Source organism: Impatiens glandulifera, chromosome 3 (genome assembly GCF_907164915.1).
Source record: "Impatiens glandulifera chromosome 3, dImpGla2.1, whole genome shotgun sequence".
NCBI classification, from domain to species: domain Eukaryota; kingdom Viridiplantae; phylum Streptophyta; class Magnoliopsida; order Ericales; family Balsaminaceae; genus Impatiens; species Impatiens glandulifera.
The window spans coordinates 57429803-57451018 of record NC_061864.1 but is presented as its reverse complement, the minus strand read 5'-3'; the positions used below and the strand labels follow the sequence as shown (position 1 = coordinate 57451018).

At 30.1% G+C, this 21216-nt stretch overlaps 4 protein-coding genes across 4 annotated transcripts; 2 read left to right on the top strand and 2 right to left on the bottom strand.

Moving 5' to 3' along the window:
* The first annotated feature begins 1496 nt into the window (after window positions 1-1496).
* Window positions 1497-4636, top strand: LOC124930831 (ATP-dependent Clp protease proteolytic subunit-related protein 2, chloroplastic). Its single transcript, XM_047471190.1, has 9 exons — window positions 1497-1636; window positions 1720-1763; window positions 1866-1938; window positions 2787-2907; window positions 3073-3210; window positions 3328-3444; window positions 3919-3987; window positions 4246-4341; window positions 4414-4636. The coding sequence occupies exons 1-9, from the start codon at window positions 1557-1559 to the stop codon at window positions 4549-4551; spliced, it is 876 nt and encodes a 291-aa protein (XP_047327146.1). The 5' UTR covers window positions 1497-1556; the 3' UTR covers window positions 4552-4636.
* A 976-nt stretch (window positions 4637-5612) lies between these two features.
* LOC124931205 (two pore potassium channel c-like) lies at window positions 5613-7352 on the top strand. The gene is made up of 2 exons (XM_047471626.1): window positions 5613-6896; window positions 7013-7352. Exons 1-2 carry the CDS (start codon window positions 5797-5799, stop codon window positions 7161-7163), a joined length of 1251 nt encoding a protein of 416 aa, XP_047327582.1. The 5' UTR covers window positions 5613-5796; the 3' UTR covers window positions 7164-7352.
* A 544-nt stretch (window positions 7353-7896) lies between these two features.
* On the bottom strand, window positions 7897-13570 carry LOC124932417 (notchless protein homolog). The gene is made up of 13 exons (XM_047473042.1): window positions 13245-13570; window positions 13087-13168; window positions 12871-12960; window positions 12517-12642; window positions 11645-11772; window positions 11033-11232; window positions 10595-10658; window positions 10359-10469; window positions 9624-9761; window positions 9300-9442; window positions 9122-9176; window positions 8336-8392; window positions 7897-8231 (listed from the first exon to the last, which is right to left on the bottom strand). Exons 1-13 carry the CDS (start codon window positions 13401-13403, stop codon window positions 8148-8150), a joined length of 1437 nt encoding a protein of 478 aa, XP_047328998.1. The 5' UTR covers window positions 13404-13570; the 3' UTR covers window positions 7897-8147.
* A 1582-nt stretch (window positions 13571-15152) lies between these two features.
* Window positions 15153-17419, bottom strand: LOC124932067 (protein cornichon homolog 4-like). Its single transcript, XM_047472670.1, has 4 exons — window positions 17027-17419; window positions 16497-16678; window positions 15505-15627; window positions 15153-15424 (listed from the first exon to the last, which is right to left on the bottom strand). The coding sequence occupies exons 1-4, from the start codon at window positions 17096-17098 to the stop codon at window positions 15382-15384; spliced, it is 420 nt and encodes a 139-aa protein (XP_047328626.1). The 5' UTR covers window positions 17099-17419; the 3' UTR covers window positions 15153-15381.
* Window positions 17420-21216: the final 3797 nt, after the last annotated feature.

The following is a 21216-nucleotide window of genomic DNA, read 5'->3' as shown; positions in this document are numbered from 1 at the left end:
TACATATCTTAAGACCATACAAAAACAAATCCTTATAAGCCAATGAAAAAAGCAAAATGATCAAAATGTGTACAATAAAAATCCTAACAAAGGATAGTTCCAAAAAGAGGAGTTATGCAAGAAATAAACATGATTTTTTAAATAGTAGGTAAATTATTTAAGAATATGATTGACAGTGATTTTGAATATATATATATATATATATATATATATATATATATATATATATATATATATATATATATATAACTTTTTTTTTTAAACTTAAAATATATATTTTTATATTTCAATTAATAAATTAAGTCATCCAATTATAAGAAAGAATTTATTATTTAAAATATTCAACTGAGTAAGACAATAATAAAATTCAATCTTAATTATTTCAAAAGAAACACATCTCAAACGTAAGTAAAAACTTCCGTTTAGACACTACTTTGTCGTGAATAGACTTACTGAAAAGTATACTTGTATATATAGTCAGTCATTGATTAGTTTTTTTTTTATTTGATAATATTGTTTTTCTATATTTGTATAAAAGTCTAAACTAAATATATTTTTAAAATTTTATATTTATTAAGATATAAAAGATGTTTTTGTTATTTTAATTAAATAAATGATACAAGCTTAATTTTATTTATTTAATATTAAAAAAAAAAATATATATATATATATATATATATATATATATATGATTAAGAAAGTTGTGAGAGGTGGAGGACATTGGTACCTAATTTTTGTACTCGGGAATTTTTAATTTATATGTTTGATTTTATGTATTGATTTGATTATCTTATATTAATAAGTCTTTCATTATCTTCTTCTAAATTGGGAAGAATAAATATATTAGTGTGGAGTTTATTTTTTATTTTGTTCATAATTTTAATTATATTATATTATATATATTTTTATAATTATATTAATAAGTTTTTATAATTAAAATAATAAAAATATTAATTTATTTTTAAAATATTTCAATTATTTAAATAATACTAAAGAATTATTTAAAATATAATATAATTAATAATAATTTAAGAAAATAAGTTTTTAATAATAATTAATAATAATATAGTCAATTTTATATAATTAATTTTAAATACTATATATTTTAATAATAAAATTATAATAAATTAATTAATATAAAAAATATAAAAACTTAAAAATAAAAGAAAAAAATAATAGTTTTATATAAAAAAATATTTACAAAATATTAGAAAACTTAAATATAAAATATTTTAATAAAAAAAATGTTTTAAAAATGGTATACCATGTTATAATATGTTTTATTAAGTCCATTATTAATATAAAATATTTTACAAAGTATTGATAAATTTATTATAAAAAAGTTTGAATTATAAAAAAAATGTTTTAAGTTTATATTTTCTATTATCTATATGTATTTATTTCCTATCATGTAAAAAAATAAGTTTATGATTGAATTTAATTACTTTGTTTAATTTCAAGGGTCAAAATACAGCCTTTTGTCATCCAAGGTTTCGTTTCTCAATTTCAGATATCTTCTCGTCTATGTCGATTTAACACCTTCTTCTGTCTCTGCGATGGCGTTTTCTCTCCAAATCGCTGCTTCATCTTCTTCATGTCTTCAATCGCGAACTGGAACTTGTCAGCCTTCTTTAAGGTTCGTTCTCTTTCTCTCCTCTGGTTAGACGCTTAAAAAGCTTTATATATATACTTTTTCACAATCCATTTTCATGTCGACAGTTGCCTGACCAAGGATTTCTCTGGTCTGAAGTCTCAATCTCCAGGTTGATATCTATATATTTCGTAAAAGGGTTTTTATTCTCTCATTTTTAAGCTTAAGATCTTCGCTAGTATCTGAGTAATTCATTGTTGTTACTTTTGTGTAGGTTCATTGGGTAGTGGAAAACCTAATTTGAATGTTCAATTCCATAATGAAGTTCATAAGAGAGTTAATTTCAGGTTATTCTCGTGAATTTTCTATCTGGGTATTCGTTTGATGTGTTTTTTTATGCATAAAGGAGAAGATTTTGCTATCATGGTTAATGAATCTGTTTGTAAATTGCTCAATACTAGTTCTTCATATCATGAACTAGAATTATTGAAGTGGATACTAATAATCTTGTTCTTGAAAAACAATAAGTTAAGACAATTATTGCTGAGAAATCACCATTGAATTTCCTGGATAATCCAAATATGTATTGTATAAAAGTTGTAGCTGGCTGAATACACTGAAAATCGCACCACTTTCAAACGACTCCCGCACATCATCAAAACGTTTGAACAGTTTTTTAGCCCTCACCCAAACGAGCAAGTTTATTGCAGGGTGGTTGATAACACATCTTATCAAATTAATCTAAACAATTAAGACTTATTTGAATTATTTAGATTTAGGTTAAATTAAGCTAAAACATTTGGCTTAAAACGGTAATCTAGTTAGAGTGTCCAAAAGACACATTTAATTACTAGAAACTAATCAAATTACATTATCTAAGGGTAAAATATTCTGTAAGTACTTTCCCAACATTAGTTTTACATTTTTTCAAATCAACTTACGTACTTATATACTTTTCAGATACTTAACACATTCAACACTTAAAAATTAGCATTCGACATTCAATACTTAATTTTCAGTATCAAATGCACTCTAAGCTATGATAAACCAACATCTTCACAAATAAACTGTCCAAGACTTTCCATATGTGATTCCACACCTGCAAGAAATGATGTTTTCATATGAACCCATTGTATACATACATACAAGATACATATATTAGATCTATTGAAGTGATTCATTTCACAATTTTCAGATCAAGTAACAACAATGCAACACGAGCTCGAGTGAAAATGATGCCAATAGGCACTCCTAGAGTGCCTTACAGAACACCTGGGGAAGGAACATGGCAATGGGTTGATTTGTGGAATGCCCTTGTAAGAACCAACTGTTTTCTCTGACAGATTGTTTAGCAATACATCTTTTTTTTATCGATCAAGCTCACGAGTCTTCTTCTTTTCCAATAAAATGATGATGCCAAAGTAATGCAATTCTTTTTCCTTGTTCTTTTGGCACTGAACAAATGCCTTTGTTAAATGCAGTATCGTGAACGAGTTATTTTTGTTGGGCAATACATTGATGAAGAATTTAGCAACCAGATATTGGCAACCATGTTATATCTTGATAGTGTTGACAATTCAAAGAAGATGTATATGTACATCAATGGCCCTGGTGGAGATGTGAGTTACCAATGGATAGATAACTTGGTTTTACTATAATTTTTGCTTCAAAGGTTATTATAATATCGGGACATTAATTTATTTCACTATAATAAATGTTTTTTTTCCTCATTGCAGCTAACTCCAAGCTTGGCCATATATGACACAATGCAGAGCTTGAAAAGTCCAATTGTAACTCACTGTCTGGGTTATGCCTATAACTTGGCAGCCTTTCTTCTTGCTGCAGGTGAAAAGGTAAATGGTAATAAGCATTTGAAATCATAAGGTTCTAGTTAGAAACCTCAAACTTTTGTCCTAGTTTCTCAGGATCATGATTTTCAAAGCAATGAATCATGTTTAAGTTCATGACAATAGTTGCATATTGATTACATTTACTATTCAGTGCTAACTATTGAATTCATTTGGTAAAAGAATGTATCTAGGTGAGATATGAATTAGCGTTTTGTAAAGAAATGTAGTTTCGTGAGATCAAAATTTCATTTGAATGAAATGGTGACTAGATGAGATCACCAGCTCTATATTATGTTCATTAAAATCGCATTCATTTCAAGATACTAAAAGGGGCCAATGTTTCATGCTCCACCTAATAATATGATCTATTAATTCTACATAAGACAATTGGTAAAGGACCAAAACATTTCTTGTCAGGATTTCAAATTTATTAAAAATGTCATTTCTTAAAGGGCTCATTGATGTGTTTCCATGTAGGGTAATCGCTACACAATGCCTTTGTCAAGAATTGCACTTCAATCTCCAGCTGGTTCTGCTCGTGGTCAGGTACAACCCTAGGCCTTGTTTGGATTGAGTTATTTGGATAATCCTTAAATATCCCACCATATTTTCATCTATCATCTCATCAATCAAATCATCAACCATAATACCCTCAATTTTTCTAACATTAATATCCTTTTTTTAAGTCTTTTTATCCAAATAACCCACTTTTTTAATTAAATAACCCTAATCCAAACAATTCTAAACTTCCTTAGCTATAGATATATTCAGTCCTAAGTCCTAACAATGTTGCTCATCGATTAGGCCGATGATATTCAAAACGAAGCAAACGAGCTTCTCAGAATAAGAGATTACCTTTTCACTGAACTGGCTAAAAAGACAGGTCAACCAGTTGACAAGGTATGGCTTTATGATTGATGAACTTTCTAATAGCCATCATTTATTTATCTGTAAGTGAATATAATTTTGCAGGTATATAAAGACATGAGTCGGCTTAAACGTTTTAACGCTCAGGAAGCACTTGATTATGGGCTAGTCGATCGTATAATTAGGCCTCCCCGGATTAAGGCAGATGCCTCGAGAAAAGAAGCAGGAACTGGCCTCGGTTAGTTTTATGCACTTTTTTTTTTGGCTAAGAAGTACTACAATTACTACTCTGGGGCAATTATAAAATGCAACATGATCTTCTTCTTAATTCTTTAGGATTCTTGTTCTATGTTGTAATGATCATATGTTAGATGTTTTGATGGGTGCTAGGATTAAGCTTCTTTTTGGTTATACATCAAACTCTCTATTTTGACATGAACAAGTTAAACTAATTTAAACTATTTGTGTAAAAATGTGATTCTCCAAATAGTCTATAAAAGGGTTCACTTATCTAAGATCTCATGTTCAACTCAATTAAAACACCAAATTAAAATGAGAGATTATAGCCTAGAACATGGTTTTGATTTTGATAAAAAAAAAAAAAAAAAATCTTTCCTGTTAAAATAAAATCTCCAAAAAACTTGATATTGCTTAAACTAATAAAGTGAAAACCCCACCTACCAATCAAATTATAGAGTAAATATCTAATCATCATTGTATTAGTTTCACAAAATATTTTTTTAGTTGGTTACGAAGAAATCTTTATAAATAAATGTTTTTAGTAAAATATTATTTTATCTTGTTATGAAATATATATATATATATATATACATATATATTCCTAAATTTATTAAAATTTTGATTTAGATTCATTCATAAAAAGTATTTCAAAATGAACATGAACATGTGTTTAGGTCAATCAAGAACACATTAAATGTTTAGACATGGATTTTCTTTTTCTTACAATGGTCAAAAACTGTAATATATATACATAAAAAAAATAAAACGAAAAATTGTAATTTAGATAATAGATACAAAAAAAAAATTGTGATAATTTATTTGACTTATTCTAGCTTTTTTTTTTTCTTTTATGTTTTGAGAACTCTTTGAGTCAGTTAAAAGTTAGAAGTAAAATATTTGAGATACTTTTTACTATTTTTTTATTTTATGAATTGAAAGAGTACCTAACTACCTATTACATAAGAATTTAATCAATAAAAAAAATAGATTTGAAGACAAATATAAAAATTATTTATTAAATATTTCATTGACTTTTGACTTTTGGTAGTTGATGGACATACAAACCTTCTAATCAAAACTATCATTCTAAATGAATCAAAATTGACTTGTAGTTGCACTTCACATGCTTAACAAAGAACATACCATCGTCAACTCCCTTTCTATCAAACATAAAACACCAAAACAAATAATAGTAGTTTAGGTTTCCTTCCTAAAACAACAACAATACAATGTAGTTCATTCATAACCATGGATGATAATCCTCTCATTCTTCTTCTCCATACTAACAATGAAACCGATCAATCCATGAGAAGATCACAACTCCCACCAACAAATACAAACACCTCTACTCGACACCAATTCCCATTCATCGAAACCGCGACATCACCAAAACCTTACCTTGATTTTCTCGAAACCACCCCTCGTAGGCCGAATCGCCTCGCCGATTCCATATTACCCATAATAACCGCCGCCCCAAATACATCTTCATTAGCAAACCTATTAGCCGGGATTAACAAAACAAGACAAAGATTCATCCGACGGTCCCAATCTGCTCCATGTCTCATTTCTGACGAATTTAGAGACAACTTCGACGATTCTTTATATCCCGGGCCTCGAGGGAAGTCAACCCCGTATATAGTAAGACAAGCGTTCGTCGGCGTTATCATATACGCTATAATCGTCGGAGCAGTTTACATATTGAAATGTGACGGTTTCAACGGATCGCACACGTTCAAACCGGTGGATGCAATGTACTTCACGGTTGTAACCCTTTGTACGATCGGATACGGAGATATCGTTCCAAACACAACTTTCACGAAATTGTTCACATGCGGATTCATACTGATAGGGTTTGGTTTTATCGATATATTGTTAAACGGGTTGGTTACTTATGTTCTCGATAGGCAAGAGGCTATTTTGTTGGGTACAGTTCAAGGGAACGTGGTGAATTCCCCATTTGGAACATATATGATTGATACTAGGAAGGGAAGGATGAGGATTCGGATAAAAGTAGGGCTAGCTTTAGCTGTGGTGTTCGGTTGTATTGCTATTGGGACAGTTATGGTTCATTATTTGGAGAAAATTTCGTGGGTGGATAGTTTTTACTTGTCAGTTACATCGGTTACTACTGTTGGGTATGGAGATTACGCATTTGAGACTTTGGCAGGAAGGTGTTTCGCGATCGTGTGGTTGTTGATAAGTACATTGGCTGTTGCTAGGGCGTTTCTTTATTTGACTGAGCTTAGGATCGATAAAAGGAATAGGAGAATTGCTAAATGGGTTCTTCAAAGGAAAATGACAGTTGGTGATTTAGTTGCTGCTGATCTTGATCATGATGGATCCATAAGGTATTTTATGTAATTAACTTTAACAATTATTTCTCTTTTTCCACTTCTTTCAAATAAATCAAATAATAATAATAATGTAGGAATCAAAAGTAATTGATATTTTGTTGATGATGTAGCAAATCAGAATTTGTCATCTACAAGTTGAAGGAAATGGGGAAGGTTGGAGAAAAGGACATCACACTAATCTGTAACCAGTTTGATATGCTAGATAACAGTCACTGTGGAAGATTAACTGTAGCTGATCTCATGGAAACCACTCAAAATTGAATCAATCCACATTTTTCTGCTAGTAAATGTTGAATTTCATTCATTTATTACAGAAAATATATATTTAGCTGTTTGATTTCATGTAAATGATACAGCAAAACTAAACAGAAAATATAGGAATTGTTTATCCAGTATAAAGAGTTTTCTCATTAAAGTATTAACAAATATAAGTTCAACAATTTTTTTTAATCTGGGTTAGTAGTTTTCTTTGACGATTTCACCGAGTTAACTCGCGGTTTTACTACGATTTTGTTCAAACCCGAGTTTCTTCAACTCATGACATGATTCCCATAAGTTAACTCGAACGAGTTCACGAGTTGACTCGCGATTTTGACAGCAATGGATAGGACACCATTATAAAATCTTATCTAGGGCCCGCAATTTGTGACCCGATACAAAAAAATCAAGATTAATAAACAGGTCAAAATCCGTATACAATTTCTTCCATTGGATTAGTTGAGTCAGGCCCAATCGGGTAAGATTCAAGTCAATTACAAATAAGAAGATCGAGACAAAGTTACTAAATAGGTCCAGTTAGTATCACTAAACTTGTCAACCCTACCTGAATTGCCACACCTTGGTAGGTTAAGAAACGAAAATTCCCTTTTGCAAAATTTCACAACACATGAAGGAATTATAAGGAAGCACTCTAAACATATTAGAGTTCACATATGCCCAAATCCAAACAAGATTAGAGAACCCACACAAAGGAACAAAAAATAAGAAAGCATAATGTATAGTCAAACTTCTAGTACAAAATCAACTTTAGGTCTCATTTGAATTCATCTAAACATTAAATAATTCAATTTGGCATTCTTAAGAAAAATAAATAAACTGAAAACAAACAAAATTATCAGTATTCATCACTGAACACATCAATCAACCTTACTCAAAGAAAAAGACAAATGTTTCATAGATTTCTGCAGACAATTTGAAACCAGAACATAAACTTGTATATAGAAGCTTACTTATTATGTTATTCTTTTAACCCATCCACAGCTTTAGAGCCCTATCTCTACCACCCGAGGCTACCTTCTCGCCGTCTGGGCTCCAATCAACCGCAAAAACCTTTTAAATTTGTAGGAAAATTGGCGGTTACAATCTCACATCTAGAAACATATAATGTTCTAAAAATATTTAAGAGAATAAATAAAAATATTATCATTTATCACCTCATCTGCATGTCCTGGCAAGTCTTCCTTCAACTTCTGTGTGCGAATGTCCCAAACCTGAATACAAAATTTAAGATGATTGATAAAATAAATCATAAACAAGGAAACTGATAACTTACCAAGATTCAAAAAATATATATATATCCAAATGAGGCAAAATATACTATAATGTGAATCATTATCGAAAAAACATAATATACCAAACAAGAAAAATAATAAATTATTTTCAATTTGAATTTGACGATTTTACAAGGTGATAGTAACAAAATGGTAGTTTCTAAATATGATCAATGGTTTCTAACATCAACTTATGCTGCTGCATTAACAAGTCTTAAGAAAAAGCAAGAAAATGCAGCTTCTTTCAGATAACTACAACTAAAAAATTCAGACCCAGGTATTAAAACGCCTAAAAAAGGCGTCGGCTCAAGAAAAAAAATCTAAAAAATGGTCTAGAAATCAATCAAGATTTCATGATAATTAGACAGTTGGATAATCAGTGAAATTTTATAAAGGTGGTACAAATTTGGTGTGTATCCAGCCTGCTACACCTTTCATACAAAAAGTATCTGGATTTGTATCTAGAAAGTAGAAATTCATTGGCAGCTTCACAGCGAAACCCAAATCGAGAAACAAAAGTTTTCAAATAGGGCTAGGTTTGATTGGAGTGATAACTATGATTTTCGTCATACACAAATGGATCAAGAGAAATGGCATGTCTTGTCAATTTTGAATGTTTTTATTTTAAGGAAGACTTTTTTACACAAACTAGAGAATGTCTTTGCATACCTTTAACGTGGAGTCTTTGCTACCACTCAAAAGAAGCCTACTGTCTGCAGACCAACTACAACAAAAGAAAAGAATAATACTAATTAACATTTTTTAGCAAAAAACAAATAATAATAATAATAAACAAAAATCTCATATATGTAAAAGAGGCCTGGAAGCTAATTGCAAAATTTCAAACCTTATCTGATAAACAGGTCCAACATGACCCCTAAAAGCAGCAACAAATTTCCCAGTAGTGCCATTCCATAACTTAACAGACTTATCAAATGAGGCGCTGGCTATCCATTGCCCATCAGGTGAGAAGTAAACATGGTTCACAAGCTGTAAAAATGGTTTTTGTTAGAAGTAAATTTTATCAAAAATTCAATTCTCCGAGAACTAGTTTTAAGGGACAAATACTTAGAAGGCCCTTTTCCAAATAGCATTTGCATCTCTGAAGGAAAAGGCAAGTACTCTTAGTTGGTTCTACTAGTTAAGTAACTACAAACGTAAATCACAAGACCTGCTGATGACCAGTCAATCGAGCTTTGGGTTTTTTGTCAACTTGAGGCTCCCAAAGAATCATAGTGAAATCATCAGAGCCTGACACTAGTCTTTCAGGGGCATTGCCTCTCATTTTGTTGTATCGCTCCAAAGCCACCTAATGCACCAGAAAGTATCTGAATTAGTCACTTAAAAAATGTTATTAATGGAACAGGAAAAATAAAACCAAAGGGTAATCACTTTGACCTACAATGGTGGAGAAACCTAGTTATACAAAAATTCAGATATTTGGGGAGCTAACTTATGGGTTTACTTTTTTCTTATTTTGGTGTGGGTTTATTGGAGAGGAGCCAACTTATGGCGCTGTTTTGTTATCAACTTTTTCATGTTTATAATGATCCGGAAAAATCTTTTGCCAAAAAACACAATAACTTAGGGAATAATCTCATAATGATAAGAAACAAAAATTGTACACCAAATGATGCAACAAAAATTACTATAATCTTATCATGATCAAAAAATATCTTTTACCCAAATAAAATCACTTTCAATTTAAAATTTGTAGATTTTCAAATGGGATTGTGATTGGAAACAGATTGTAAAAAATATCAGTTTCCAAATAGGCTCCATGTCTTCAATGCTTCAGCTATAAGTAATTTTAAACCAGCATAAAATCTGCAAAAGGTAATGTAGACAAGACAACCATATTTTTTGTGCTCATCATTTATGCATATAAGTAAACTAATAAATGTACCTCCTTCATTTCCTCTGGAGATGAGTATTTCTTTCCAGTATGATCAAAAGCTCCAGTGCGTAGAACATACTCTGTACTCAATGCAAGGGAATTGACCCAATGACCATGGCCCTAAAAGGATTGTATCATAACATAAATAATGAAAAAGGCATATCAGCATATGCTATATTTTTGTACAACTGAGATCCAAAAGAACACAGCATAAGAACCCAATATCATGATGGAATGTAAATTACCTTTAGTTGACGAATTAATTTCCCCTGGGTTGTTTCCCAGACGTTGATTGTACAATCTTGGGAGCTGCACAGCATAAGAAAATAACTTTAAACAAGTTATACCTACATAATAAAAGGTTCTAATACAAAAGAGGGAAAATTTACTATCCGATCACTTTCCTAATATGTAATATAAACAAATAAATCGAACTGCAGCATGATAACCCAAATAACTTGGTTACATATAACCACAGTTTATAGATAAATTCATCAGATTATCACTATCTTCATGCATGAGAAATATTGCAGGCTTAAATATATGTGCTTATTCTAAATATAAGATCAACAGTATCTACATTCTAACTGATATAACTAGTGAAATCTACAGACATTTCCTAGAGATCAGATATTAGTTTGATGCCCATATATTAAATCAAACAGATCAAGAAAATTACATACCCTGTGTATATCATACCATCTCCACCCCATTTGACACACGTTATTGCAAGGGTGTGACCGGTAAGGCAAATAACAGATTTCTTTGTTACAACATCCCATATACGTGCATCACCATCTTTACTAGCACTTACAAACCTACGGCTAGGTGAGTTCAGGTGTATAGGTTCCCAAGATAAACCAGTAATCCATTTCTTATGTCCCTGAAACAAGAAGTGAGTAATCATTAGCAAAAGACTAGAAAAATGTTATAGCTGTTTAGAGAAGAAGGAATCATTAAAAATAATCAGTTGTATAATGTAAAAATAGCATAAGAAATCTAGCATTGAATGACAGATTTCAGAAAGCTGTAGATAGTCATTTTGAACTACAAAACTGCAAACATAAAAATACTATCTGAGAGATCTATACTCTTACTCTTATACTTATAAAGGGTTCACATAACGCTAAACATAATATTTCACTTCTAAATAGTGTAATATTAATATACAGATATAGATGATTATATATTAATTAGAATAGGTTGTTTTTAAAGTTTAAGAGTAATGAGGAGAAGTGTCGAAAATCCAATTATACTACTGCATACGAAAAATTATAAGCATGAGGAGACATTACACTTAAGGGATTGCCTGATTGTTTTCCCGTTAGTGGGTCCCAGCATATAAGTTCTCCAGATTTGCTTCCGCTAACTAGATATTTGCCATCAGGTGACCACGCGATACAAAGAACCCAGTTTTTGTGGCCTGAAAACATTTTCCCAATTAATAGCTGCTATAAGGTATCCACAATAACAAACTAAAAGTAGATAATTTACCAATAATAGTGCACCAAGAAGAAAACAAAGGCTTTTAGCAACAAGAATTAAAATACTTGAAATGCTCTTTATTATAATTTGTCTGCTCGTGGAATCATCCAATCACAAAAAGGGACAAAATGTAGTTAAATCCAGAAGTGAGGGAGATGCAGAAAAGTTTACTCAAGCAACGCACGTTTATTACCTCTAGAATGATGAGCATTACATGTTACTGGTCTATTAAATGACTTCTGCTATTCTAAGTGTTCAGATATTTGCATTAGCTTTATTCAACATTTATTTTGAGACGCAACTAATTCAACACTTAATTCTAGTTTCATCAAACGCAACCTAATTAAATTCTCCAGTCCAAAATACAAGTTGGAAAAATATGTACCGGGCTACCGGCGAATCCAATACTCATTATCACATCAAAAATCATCATGGAGGGAAGAAAAAGAACAATGCAACATGAGCTATTTTTTATGGAATTACTTGATAATAACAATAGTGATAGACTATGTTGAGAATTTTAAAAAGCTTCCAAGAAAAAACATGATCATATAGAAAATCAATCACAGTATAATCCAATTTCTTCAGGAAATAGTCAATGCAACAACGTGCAACTATACCAGAGCAAGTAAGAGTTCAAAAAGATGAAAGTACTCAATCAATACACATCGAAGTTAGTTACCTGTGCATGTAAACATTGGGGTCTGGGTATTCAGATCCCACAATCTTACAGTGGTATCACCCGAACCACTGGCTAAGTGTCGTCCATCAGGACTAAAAGCAACTGATAGTACAGCTTCTGTGTGACCTGAAAAAATCAAAAGATGAGCAGCATAGAAAAGAGTTATTGAAAATCACTGCATAGTGTTCCCTTTGACTTCCATTAAGATAGTCAACTAAACTATCAAAACTTATTAGGAAGTAAAAAATCTACAAATTCCTCAACAAATGAAGAAATATTACATTAGTAGGTATAATCTTATGACTTCCCAGAGCAAATTCTCATTAACAAATCCCATTTTGAATGAACAAATACCTGAAATCGTCGCAGAACATCGACTAACAGGACGAATTCTGAAAATTGCTTGTGGTTGGTAAACTATAGTCAACACCTTTTCAACCGAAACTGCACATATTAAGCAGAACTACAATTACCATTTACTCAAAAATGTCAAAAATATCAAAAATAAACACCATGGTTATATCTTTACTTGTATGATACTCTCTATAGACAATCTTTAGCACAACTTACCTTTGTTTTTCTCCAAGTACAACCCAAGTTGCACAACTAGTTCTTGATCCGATATGTAGAAAGCATATGGTAATTTATCTTCCTACAAAAGTTAAACATAATTCATCAATTTACCCATATACAATATTAAAATAATTTAGAGTTTTAAAGATGCTTACGTTGTTTAAGAGCTTATTGACAATCTGTTGTAGTTCTTTGGGACCGGCACTTTGAGGAAGAAACATTGAAGCTCCTAAAGAAGTACCTTCTGGGTCTGTTAACTGACACATTACGCTGTTACTATTCATCGTTGTTCTATCTTCGGTTTCAACTTCCATGATAACTGGAAAGAGAAGACCCAAACTTCGGTGGAAAAAGTGATAACTTTGTACGAGAAAGGTCTTTGTCGGCTGCTGGAGGAGTTGGAATAGAGAGTCGGCGTGTGAGATGGAGAAGAAAAGGGAACCGAAGGCCGAATTGAGAGTAAGAAATGGAGGTGGAGAAGAAGAAGAAGTGCCTCTACAGTAATATGGCGACCTGGGGCTGGGATTGTTAATTTCAAATAAAAATAGAGAAAGAGAGAAAAGAAAATGGGCTTCTCCACTGGACTGGGCTAAGATGAAGAAAATGCATTGTAATAATATGTTTGATTTGCAACTTTTATCCAATTTTAATGTTTTAGGTTTTCGGGTTAATTTTAATGATTTTTTATATTTTTTTAATTTATTGAAAATCAAAATTTTGATTTGGATTTGAAAAAAATTCTGAATTCCATAATTTTTACCTTTATTGTCAAATTAATTTTGAATAATTAGAGTCTTAAATATTATAGTAGCTAATAGCTGACCTAATTTAATATATAATTATTTAATTATATATAATAAATTATATAATATATAATTAAAATAAATAATAAAAAAATGAATTTGATTCTCAGTTAACTAAAAACCAAATAAAAAACCTTATTTAAAATTCGATTCTAAAAATCAAAAGTGAAATTCGAATTCGATTAATTTAAATTCGTTTGGATATTCGATTCAGATGAATATTTAACTTATCCGTAAAATGATTCATTTATATTTAATGAAATTTAAAGTATTTCTTTATATATTATTTTTTTTAAATGTTTCTTATACAATTTTTTTACAGTTCATTTAAATTTTTTTAAAACTCATTTAAATTTTTTTTTAAATGTTATAACATTGTTACTTTGGGTTGAAAACAGCCACTAATTTATCATACTAGATTTTTTTTAACCCCTATTGTGGATAAAATTTCCACATTTGTTTCAATATTATTTCTTTAACTTCATTCTCAAACGACGACGAGGTTTTTTTTTATTTGTCACCTCCATATTTAGATATTGTGTGCTTGTGTTTTGCCTAAAAAATTATCTATAAATAATAAAGAATATTGAGGTTGAAGAATATTGAGGTTGAAGGAGAGGAAGATGTTTCATAGTTATATAGTTGAAATGTCTCATATTTAAAACTATGTTGTGTTTTATATTACGAAATGTGAAATAAAATATCGTAATATAAAACTCGTAATATGTCTTGAATTAGCTAACTTGATAAGACGCACACTAAAATGGCAGTTATCTCCTTAATGAGAATGAATTGAGAATGAGAATAAGTGTAATTTGATTTCAAATCGTGAGTTTGTTAGTCAAAATAAACTATAACTCAAATCTAAGAAACACAACATAGTTCAAACTTTAGGTGAATAATGATTTTAAATTAATTATGATGAATTTTTTAATTTTGACTATATTATAAGAGTCTTTTATACTTAGAATTAAGTTCTTCAATATCTTAAAAGAGAATAATTATTTTCCACAAAAATAAGTAGTCATTTTAAAAAATTTATAATAACTAATTTCAAACAAGTTCATGTAAAATTTAACTCTTTCATAGGGGAGTATATTCATTAAATTCAACAATCAGCAAAATGTCTCAAAATTTATTTCTACTAAAAAGAATTTTAAGTTGAAGTAATGGCTATTGCTACTAACTTCTTAAAATTTAAAAATATAATACAACATATTGTGCTTTCAAAGAAAAAAGAACTAAAAGATGCAACAAATGTTTAAACCAAACATAATGATGTTTGAGACTAATAAACGAAACGATACATTTAACTGTCAAATTGTTAGTGAGCTTAAGTTAATCAATAGCATAACCACAAAACATTAATGAACACAAAAAATGGCCTTTTATGATAGAAAATGTAACAAAGTCACCCCTAGATCAAGTTGATATTCGTAAAAAAAAAAATGTCAAAATCATCCTAAAGCCCAAAATAAAGAAGTATTGCCTAGAAATCGTGTTCATCATCCTCCAAAGCATTCCAGATTAGCCTACAAAAGAGAAATCCAGAATGTGACATTGGTTAGTCCCTTTGCAAACATTGAAAAAGACATTAATGAGTGGGACTTACAAGAATAAGGCGATAAACAGAAGAAAAATGAGATAGCCTAGTTTGAACAATCGTTGTTTCTTTTCCCAGCTAAGTAAGTTGAATATTTCAGTTACATCCACTAGATGCTTTCTCTGCGTGTACCTGAGTGTGAGAAACATTAAATAACAAAACCAGAATCAAGATGTTCTGGGAATTGAACATTCGAATCCGAGACCTTTAATCACCACTTGACTGTTATTTGGGTTAAAGTCATTGATCCTAATCCAGGACCAGATTCAGACTACAAATTGGGATACACCTAAAAAAAGGCACCGGGCAGAGTCTGAATGGCCAGACATTTACAAACTGTTCAAATTTTAAGGTAATCAGACCTTTGAATTTCAACAGCCACACCTTTATACCCAAATGTATCTAGATCAATATAATTGGCGATGTAAGATATAAACCGTTTTCAATGAAGTTATTTTCTTTCTCAACAGAACATTTCTGATAAGAATGAACCTTTTTGTTATGACATTGTATGATCCAAAATAAATTCAAACAATAAAAAATCACGTTATAATTTGGATCATGACCTAGAAACTAATGAAGGCGAGCCTTGTTTGGATTCGGGTTATTTAAATAACCAATGGGGTCATTTGGGTCTTTGGAAAAGTGGGTTCTTTAGGAAACAAGACTTAATAGTTAATAAAAGCATTTTAGTTGATAATTTGAATACTGTGATTGATGAGATGATGGATGAAAAGATGGTGGGTTATTTAGGGATTGTTCAAATAACTCAATCCGAAAAAGGCCTTGATCATGATCCGTAAAATGATCCAAATAACAATCTTATACCTTATACCAAACAAAAAAAAGAACATTTTCAATTTCAACTGACGATTTTCAATGAGATTCTTATTGTGACAAAACACCAGTTTCTAAATAGACTCATTGTATACCCAATTAACCCTAGTGTCGAGAACAAGAAGACAAATTACACCAAATAAGAGCAAATATTAAGAACTTACAATCTGACATTGTAGTAGAGGTATGGTGCAGTCAAGAGACACATTACCCAATGTCCAGTAACTAAACATAGGAAACAAAAGATCCCTTGAGTGATGAATTCTGGTAATACCACTTTGTTTATTCGATACGCCGAGTCATATGGATTAATGTAATCGAATTCCAAATCAGCCAAGCACATCAACTGCATTATATATTGTTCATCTGTTAGCCCTCAAATCTTATTCATATGACATGGGAATTAAGGAACCAGAAAGGCTAATTGACACTTATCATGTATAATTTACTCATAAAGCTAGAAAATAACAAGACTTATCCTTTCCTTTATCAAACACAAGACTGAACAGTGATCTCTGTAACATAAGTAGAACCATGGATTGTAACCAAAAGTTTCCAGCTAGAACTAGAGCAGAGTGAATTGAAAAGTAAGACAATTCAAACATGTAATCAACATAGTTAAAACTGAACCAACTTTGGTTTATCCCCACATCATACACAGATTTAAAGAACAGAATGAAGTAACTGAACTGACCTGGAAAACAACAAGGGCGATAAGACCAATGAGGATGAAGAAAAACAGAAGCCATACGAACAGATCTCCCATTACTCCAATAGTTTAATTTAGTTTAGATTATTTGAAAATCGGAGAAAGGGATTTTGGGAACCTATATCTTTCGATTGAAACGAGTTTGGGAAATCAGAAGAGGACTGGATGGTGGTTTACGGAAGCACATGGTGGCTAAAAGGGTTTTGCGTTCATGGGTCGGCTGGTAAAGGATCGGAGAAAGAAAAGAGAGTTGAAATCTACGAGTTCAAGCAAAGAGATGCAAGGATTCGAGATGTTCAATGTTCTTGTACAAAAAGATTTTGTATGAACCGCAAACTGGTAGGTAGACGACGGCTCTCACTCTGTTGTTTCGATCGTCAATTGTTTGATCTTTTGCTTTTGTTACTTAAAAAACTGAATATTTAGTGAAATTAACCTAAAAATTAATCAAATTACTTTCACTTTCTATAATTATAAATCATATATACTTTCTTTTTATGTTATTAATATATATATATATATATATATATATATATATATATATATATATATATATATATTTGAATTATTATTATTATTTAATATTTCAGAATTTTAAAATTATTTTAATTTTTTATTAATATATTATTTTAATTTAGTATTTTTTATTTAATAATATATATTTTTAAATAATATAGTTACTTTTTTCTAATAATATTAATTATTAAAATAAAAAATATGTATTAATTTTTTTATATCTTTTAATATTATTAATTATTAATTATTCATATAAATATAAATATATATAATTAAATTGATAAAATATAATAATTATTCAATAATATATATAAATATTAAACAAAATAATTAATAATAATATTTTTTCATATATATATTTTTTCAAAATAATATAAACTAGATTTGTTTAAGTTCGACAACAAAAGTATTACAATTTTTTTTTAAAAAAAACAAACAACACAAAATTGTTCACCAATATTAAAGGGAAGCAAACAATTTTTTTAACTACCATTGAGGTTATCGAGAAAATCAATGAGTTTTCCCGACCCAAAACCGATTTACCCAATTAAACCTCCCGATTATCATAATAATAGAATTATGAATTAAACGCATCGATCGACAACGATCACTAAACGTTCTACGATTCTTTCAAACCAAATGGTCCACTGTAAGATAAGCGGAATAGGGGTCCAAATGACTTAGACCAACCGAAGTCACCGTCCCATATTTTCCAACAATTAACAATATATTTTGGCATAACTCATTCAATACCCGCCATTTTCCATAATAAGCTCCAAATCGCAACCACTCCATCATAGTGTAAGGGAAAGTGAGGCGCTGACTCCACCTCTATATGACACATTTACAACGACTCGCCATAATGCACAATTTTTTCATGCATCTATCATCCGTCAATATTTCTCCATGCATGACACTCCATCCAAAAAATGAGATATTCGATGAAAACTTAGAGTCACACAACTTCTCCTATATGAGATCGTAATGGAAATTCTCCGTAATTGATGAGTAGCAATGACTAATTTTAAAATTTTAAATATACTACCAACGCAAAATATCACACGAGGAAGGATTCATCTCTTTGCGCCCCACCAGAATTTCATTGCAAAACCATTAGAACTCACATCAAACATATCATTGACTATAGTATCTCTACAGATAGCGATCGAGGAAAAATCGGGAACAATTAGAAAAGACTTTTGATACTACACCCTACGTCATTCTAGAAACTGATCGAAGAGCCATACCAAACCGAAAATCTGCACTATCCACAAAAAAACTTCTACATTATTGAGATGTAACTCCAAATACTACATTCCACTGCCCGATTAATAGGTCTAGTGAACCAACCAAACCAATAATGCACATACCTACATTTGATTATAGTAGTCCACAACTCCGATAAATATTTACTATACTGTTTGCTATACCGTTTTGATAAAAGGGTTTCATTAAACAAGTCAAATCACATATATTCAACCCCTTAATTTTAAATTTCTTCACTTTTTCCCAACTAACCAAATAATATATTTTTATTATTTTAATTTATAATATAAATTAACTAATATATTTAACACAATTTTTTTTCTTCTTATATTTTTCTATTTAAAATAAAAAAATTTATTTACAATGAAATTAAATAATAAACAATCAAAATTAACTATTAACTATTATATTTTTGTATTAATTGTTCATATAAATAAATTTATAATATAACAAATACTAGTCATATATGTTGAAATTGTTATTAAATAACTAAAATAAAATCTATACCAAAAAATATACTATTTTTTTTTATTGTGTAACTGTAGGCAAATATAATAGAAACTTGGACATTTAATGCAAGTTTAGAAAAGAAAAAAAAAACACAATATCATGAGAGCATTGAGTTTGAGCCTAATTACTTTATGAAATTAGGTTATTTTCATGTTATCTCTCCTATTCCATTCAGTTATGGTGGTGGGGCTAAAAAAAAAATTAGTTATTTTTCAAGTTATCTCTACTATTCAATTTTATAATTAAATTTTAAAATAATAATACTGTAATTCATTTTGAGATAAGATTAATTTTAAGATTAAATGACAAAAATATCTTAATGACAAAAAAATCACGTGTTGGCTACCAAAGAATCTACATTTAGGCTAAACCAAGAAATAATATAAGTAATTAAAATAGGTTAGAATTAGTCTTTTATTTAGTAATATTTAATTAGGTTAAGTAAATTTAATGACTTGGTTTAAACATTTTCATTTAATTAGCCTAGCTTCGTTAAGACCATTCCTTTTTTAGTTTATTTCCTGATTTTTAGGTGACTATTTTAAGGCAAAAAAACTAATGAGAGTAATTTTTATTTTCAACTACTTCAATGATTTATAATTTGGTATGACCCCTAAACACATCTAAAGATCATGATTCCGAAAGAAAGAGAGTCGTCTAGAATAATGTTTCAGTCTTCGACGAACATCATTACAACCATTGGAGCGAGATGGTGGAGAATTGGCTACGCTCAAAAAATTTGTGGAACTTGGTTGAGCGAGACTAGAAGAACAAGTTGTAGTAAGTTGCGGACAAACAACAACAACAAGAAAATTGCAAGGTAAAGAATATTCTTTTCTTAACTCTTAATAGGCAAACATTTGAACAAATATTAGACAAATATTAGACGGGAAAATGTGTAATATCATATGGGATTACATTAAAAGTAAGTATGGGGAATAAGAGAGTGAAAAGATCACTCTTGAACACACTTCCTAGAGAATTTAAAGTATTGAAAATGAAGGAGGGAGAATCTGTCAAATAATACTTTTCAAAGTGACGATGATTGCTAACAAAATGTATAGCAATGTAGAGATTATTCTGAATTCGTTCGTCATGATTTTTTTTTAGAATTTTAACGGATAAATTCACTTACATTGTAGTTGTCAATGAAAATTTTAGAAATATCAGAGAGATGACGGTTGATGAACTTTAAAGTTTCCTACAAGTGCACAAACAAAAATTCTGAAGGACGGTTGAGAAAGAAGAGCAAGTGTGTGAGAGCTGATGTATGAAAAGAAGAGCAAGTGATGAGAGCTGATGTATGAGTATTCTGTTCAGGAGAGGAAAATTCAAAGTATATGATTCAGAAGATGACTCGGTAATAACCATAGAAATGAAGAAAAATAGACTGTTTTATTTCACCTCAACCTAAATTTAACATACTAGGGTATAAGAGATGACACCAACGAGGAGATGTCTTCAAATCTCTAATGAAGATGATTCATATTTGTGGCATTGCCGGTTTGACCATCTGATTTAAAAAATCTTCAAATGATGCACTTAAGAAAGATAGGGAATGATTTTCCTACAATTCGAGAACATATAAAAGATGCAGTCATTGCCTTGTGGGAAAACAAAATCGAGAGAGATTTTAAAGAAAACAAGATCGAGAGAGATTTTAAAGAAAACAAGCTGAAGAAGTAACAGAAAGCTTCAACTAGTTCACAAAGACATTTAAAAAAAAAGAAAAAGCATTATACGGTTTTGTTAGAAATTAAAGTAATAATAATAATAACAATTAAGGAATCTTTTTGTTATGCAAGAGTCTCTTGGATTGTCCAAGCCTCTTGATCTTATCTTTAGTAAATGAGACTCTTCATGTCTCTTAGTTATGTTTACTT

What these genes read in the sequence shown, in the direction of transcription:
- LOC124932417 (XM_047473042.1), bottom strand. Translation starts at nt 13,403, where the DNA reads ATGGAAGTTGAAACCGAAGATAGAACAACGATGAATAGTAACAGCGTA. An exon ending in GATGGTATGATATACACAGG is followed by an intron (nt 10,659 to 11,032) that starts GTATGTAATTTT and finishes TATGCTGTGCAG; the next exon opens with CTCCCAAGATTGTACAATCA. An exon ending in GATTGACTGGTCATCAGCAG is followed by an intron (nt 9,443 to 9,623) that starts GTCTTGTGATTT and finishes CCATTTTTACAG; the next exon opens with CTTGTGAACCATGTTTACTT.
- LOC124930831 (XM_047471190.1), top strand. Translation starts at nt 1,557, where the DNA reads ATGGCGTTTTCTCTCCAAATCGCTGCTTCATCTTCTTCATGTCTTCAA. An exon ending in TTGATTTGTGGAATGCCCTT is followed by an intron (nt 2,908 to 3,072) that starts GTAAGAACCAAC and finishes TGTTAAATGCAG; the next exon opens with TATCGTGAACGAGTTATTTT. An exon ending in CTGGTTCTGCTCGTGGTCAG is followed by an intron (nt 3,988 to 4,245) that starts GTACAACCCTAG and finishes CTCATCGATTAG; the next exon opens with GCCGATGATATTCAAAACGA.
- LOC124932067 (XM_047472670.1), bottom strand. Translation starts at nt 17,098, where the DNA reads ATGGGAGATCTGTTCGTATGGCTTCTGTTTTTCTTCATCCTCATTGGT. An exon ending in TCGCCCTTGTTGTTTTCCAG is followed by an intron (nt 16,679 to 17,026) that starts GTCAGTTCAGTT and finishes TATATAATGCAG; the next exon opens with TTGATGTGCTTGGCTGATTT. An exon ending in CTCTACTACAATGTCAGATT is followed by an intron (nt 15,628 to 16,496) that starts GTAAGTTCTTAA and finishes TCTCACACTCAG; the next exon opens with GTACACGCAGAGAAAGCATC.
- LOC124931205 (XM_047471626.1), top strand. Translation starts at nt 5,797, where the DNA reads ATGGATGATAATCCTCTCATTCTTCTTCTCCATACTAACAATGAAACC. An exon ending in GATCATGATGGATCCATAAG is followed by an intron (nt 6,897 to 7,012) that starts GTATTTTATGTA and finishes TTGATGATGTAG; the next exon opens with CAAATCAGAATTTGTCATCT.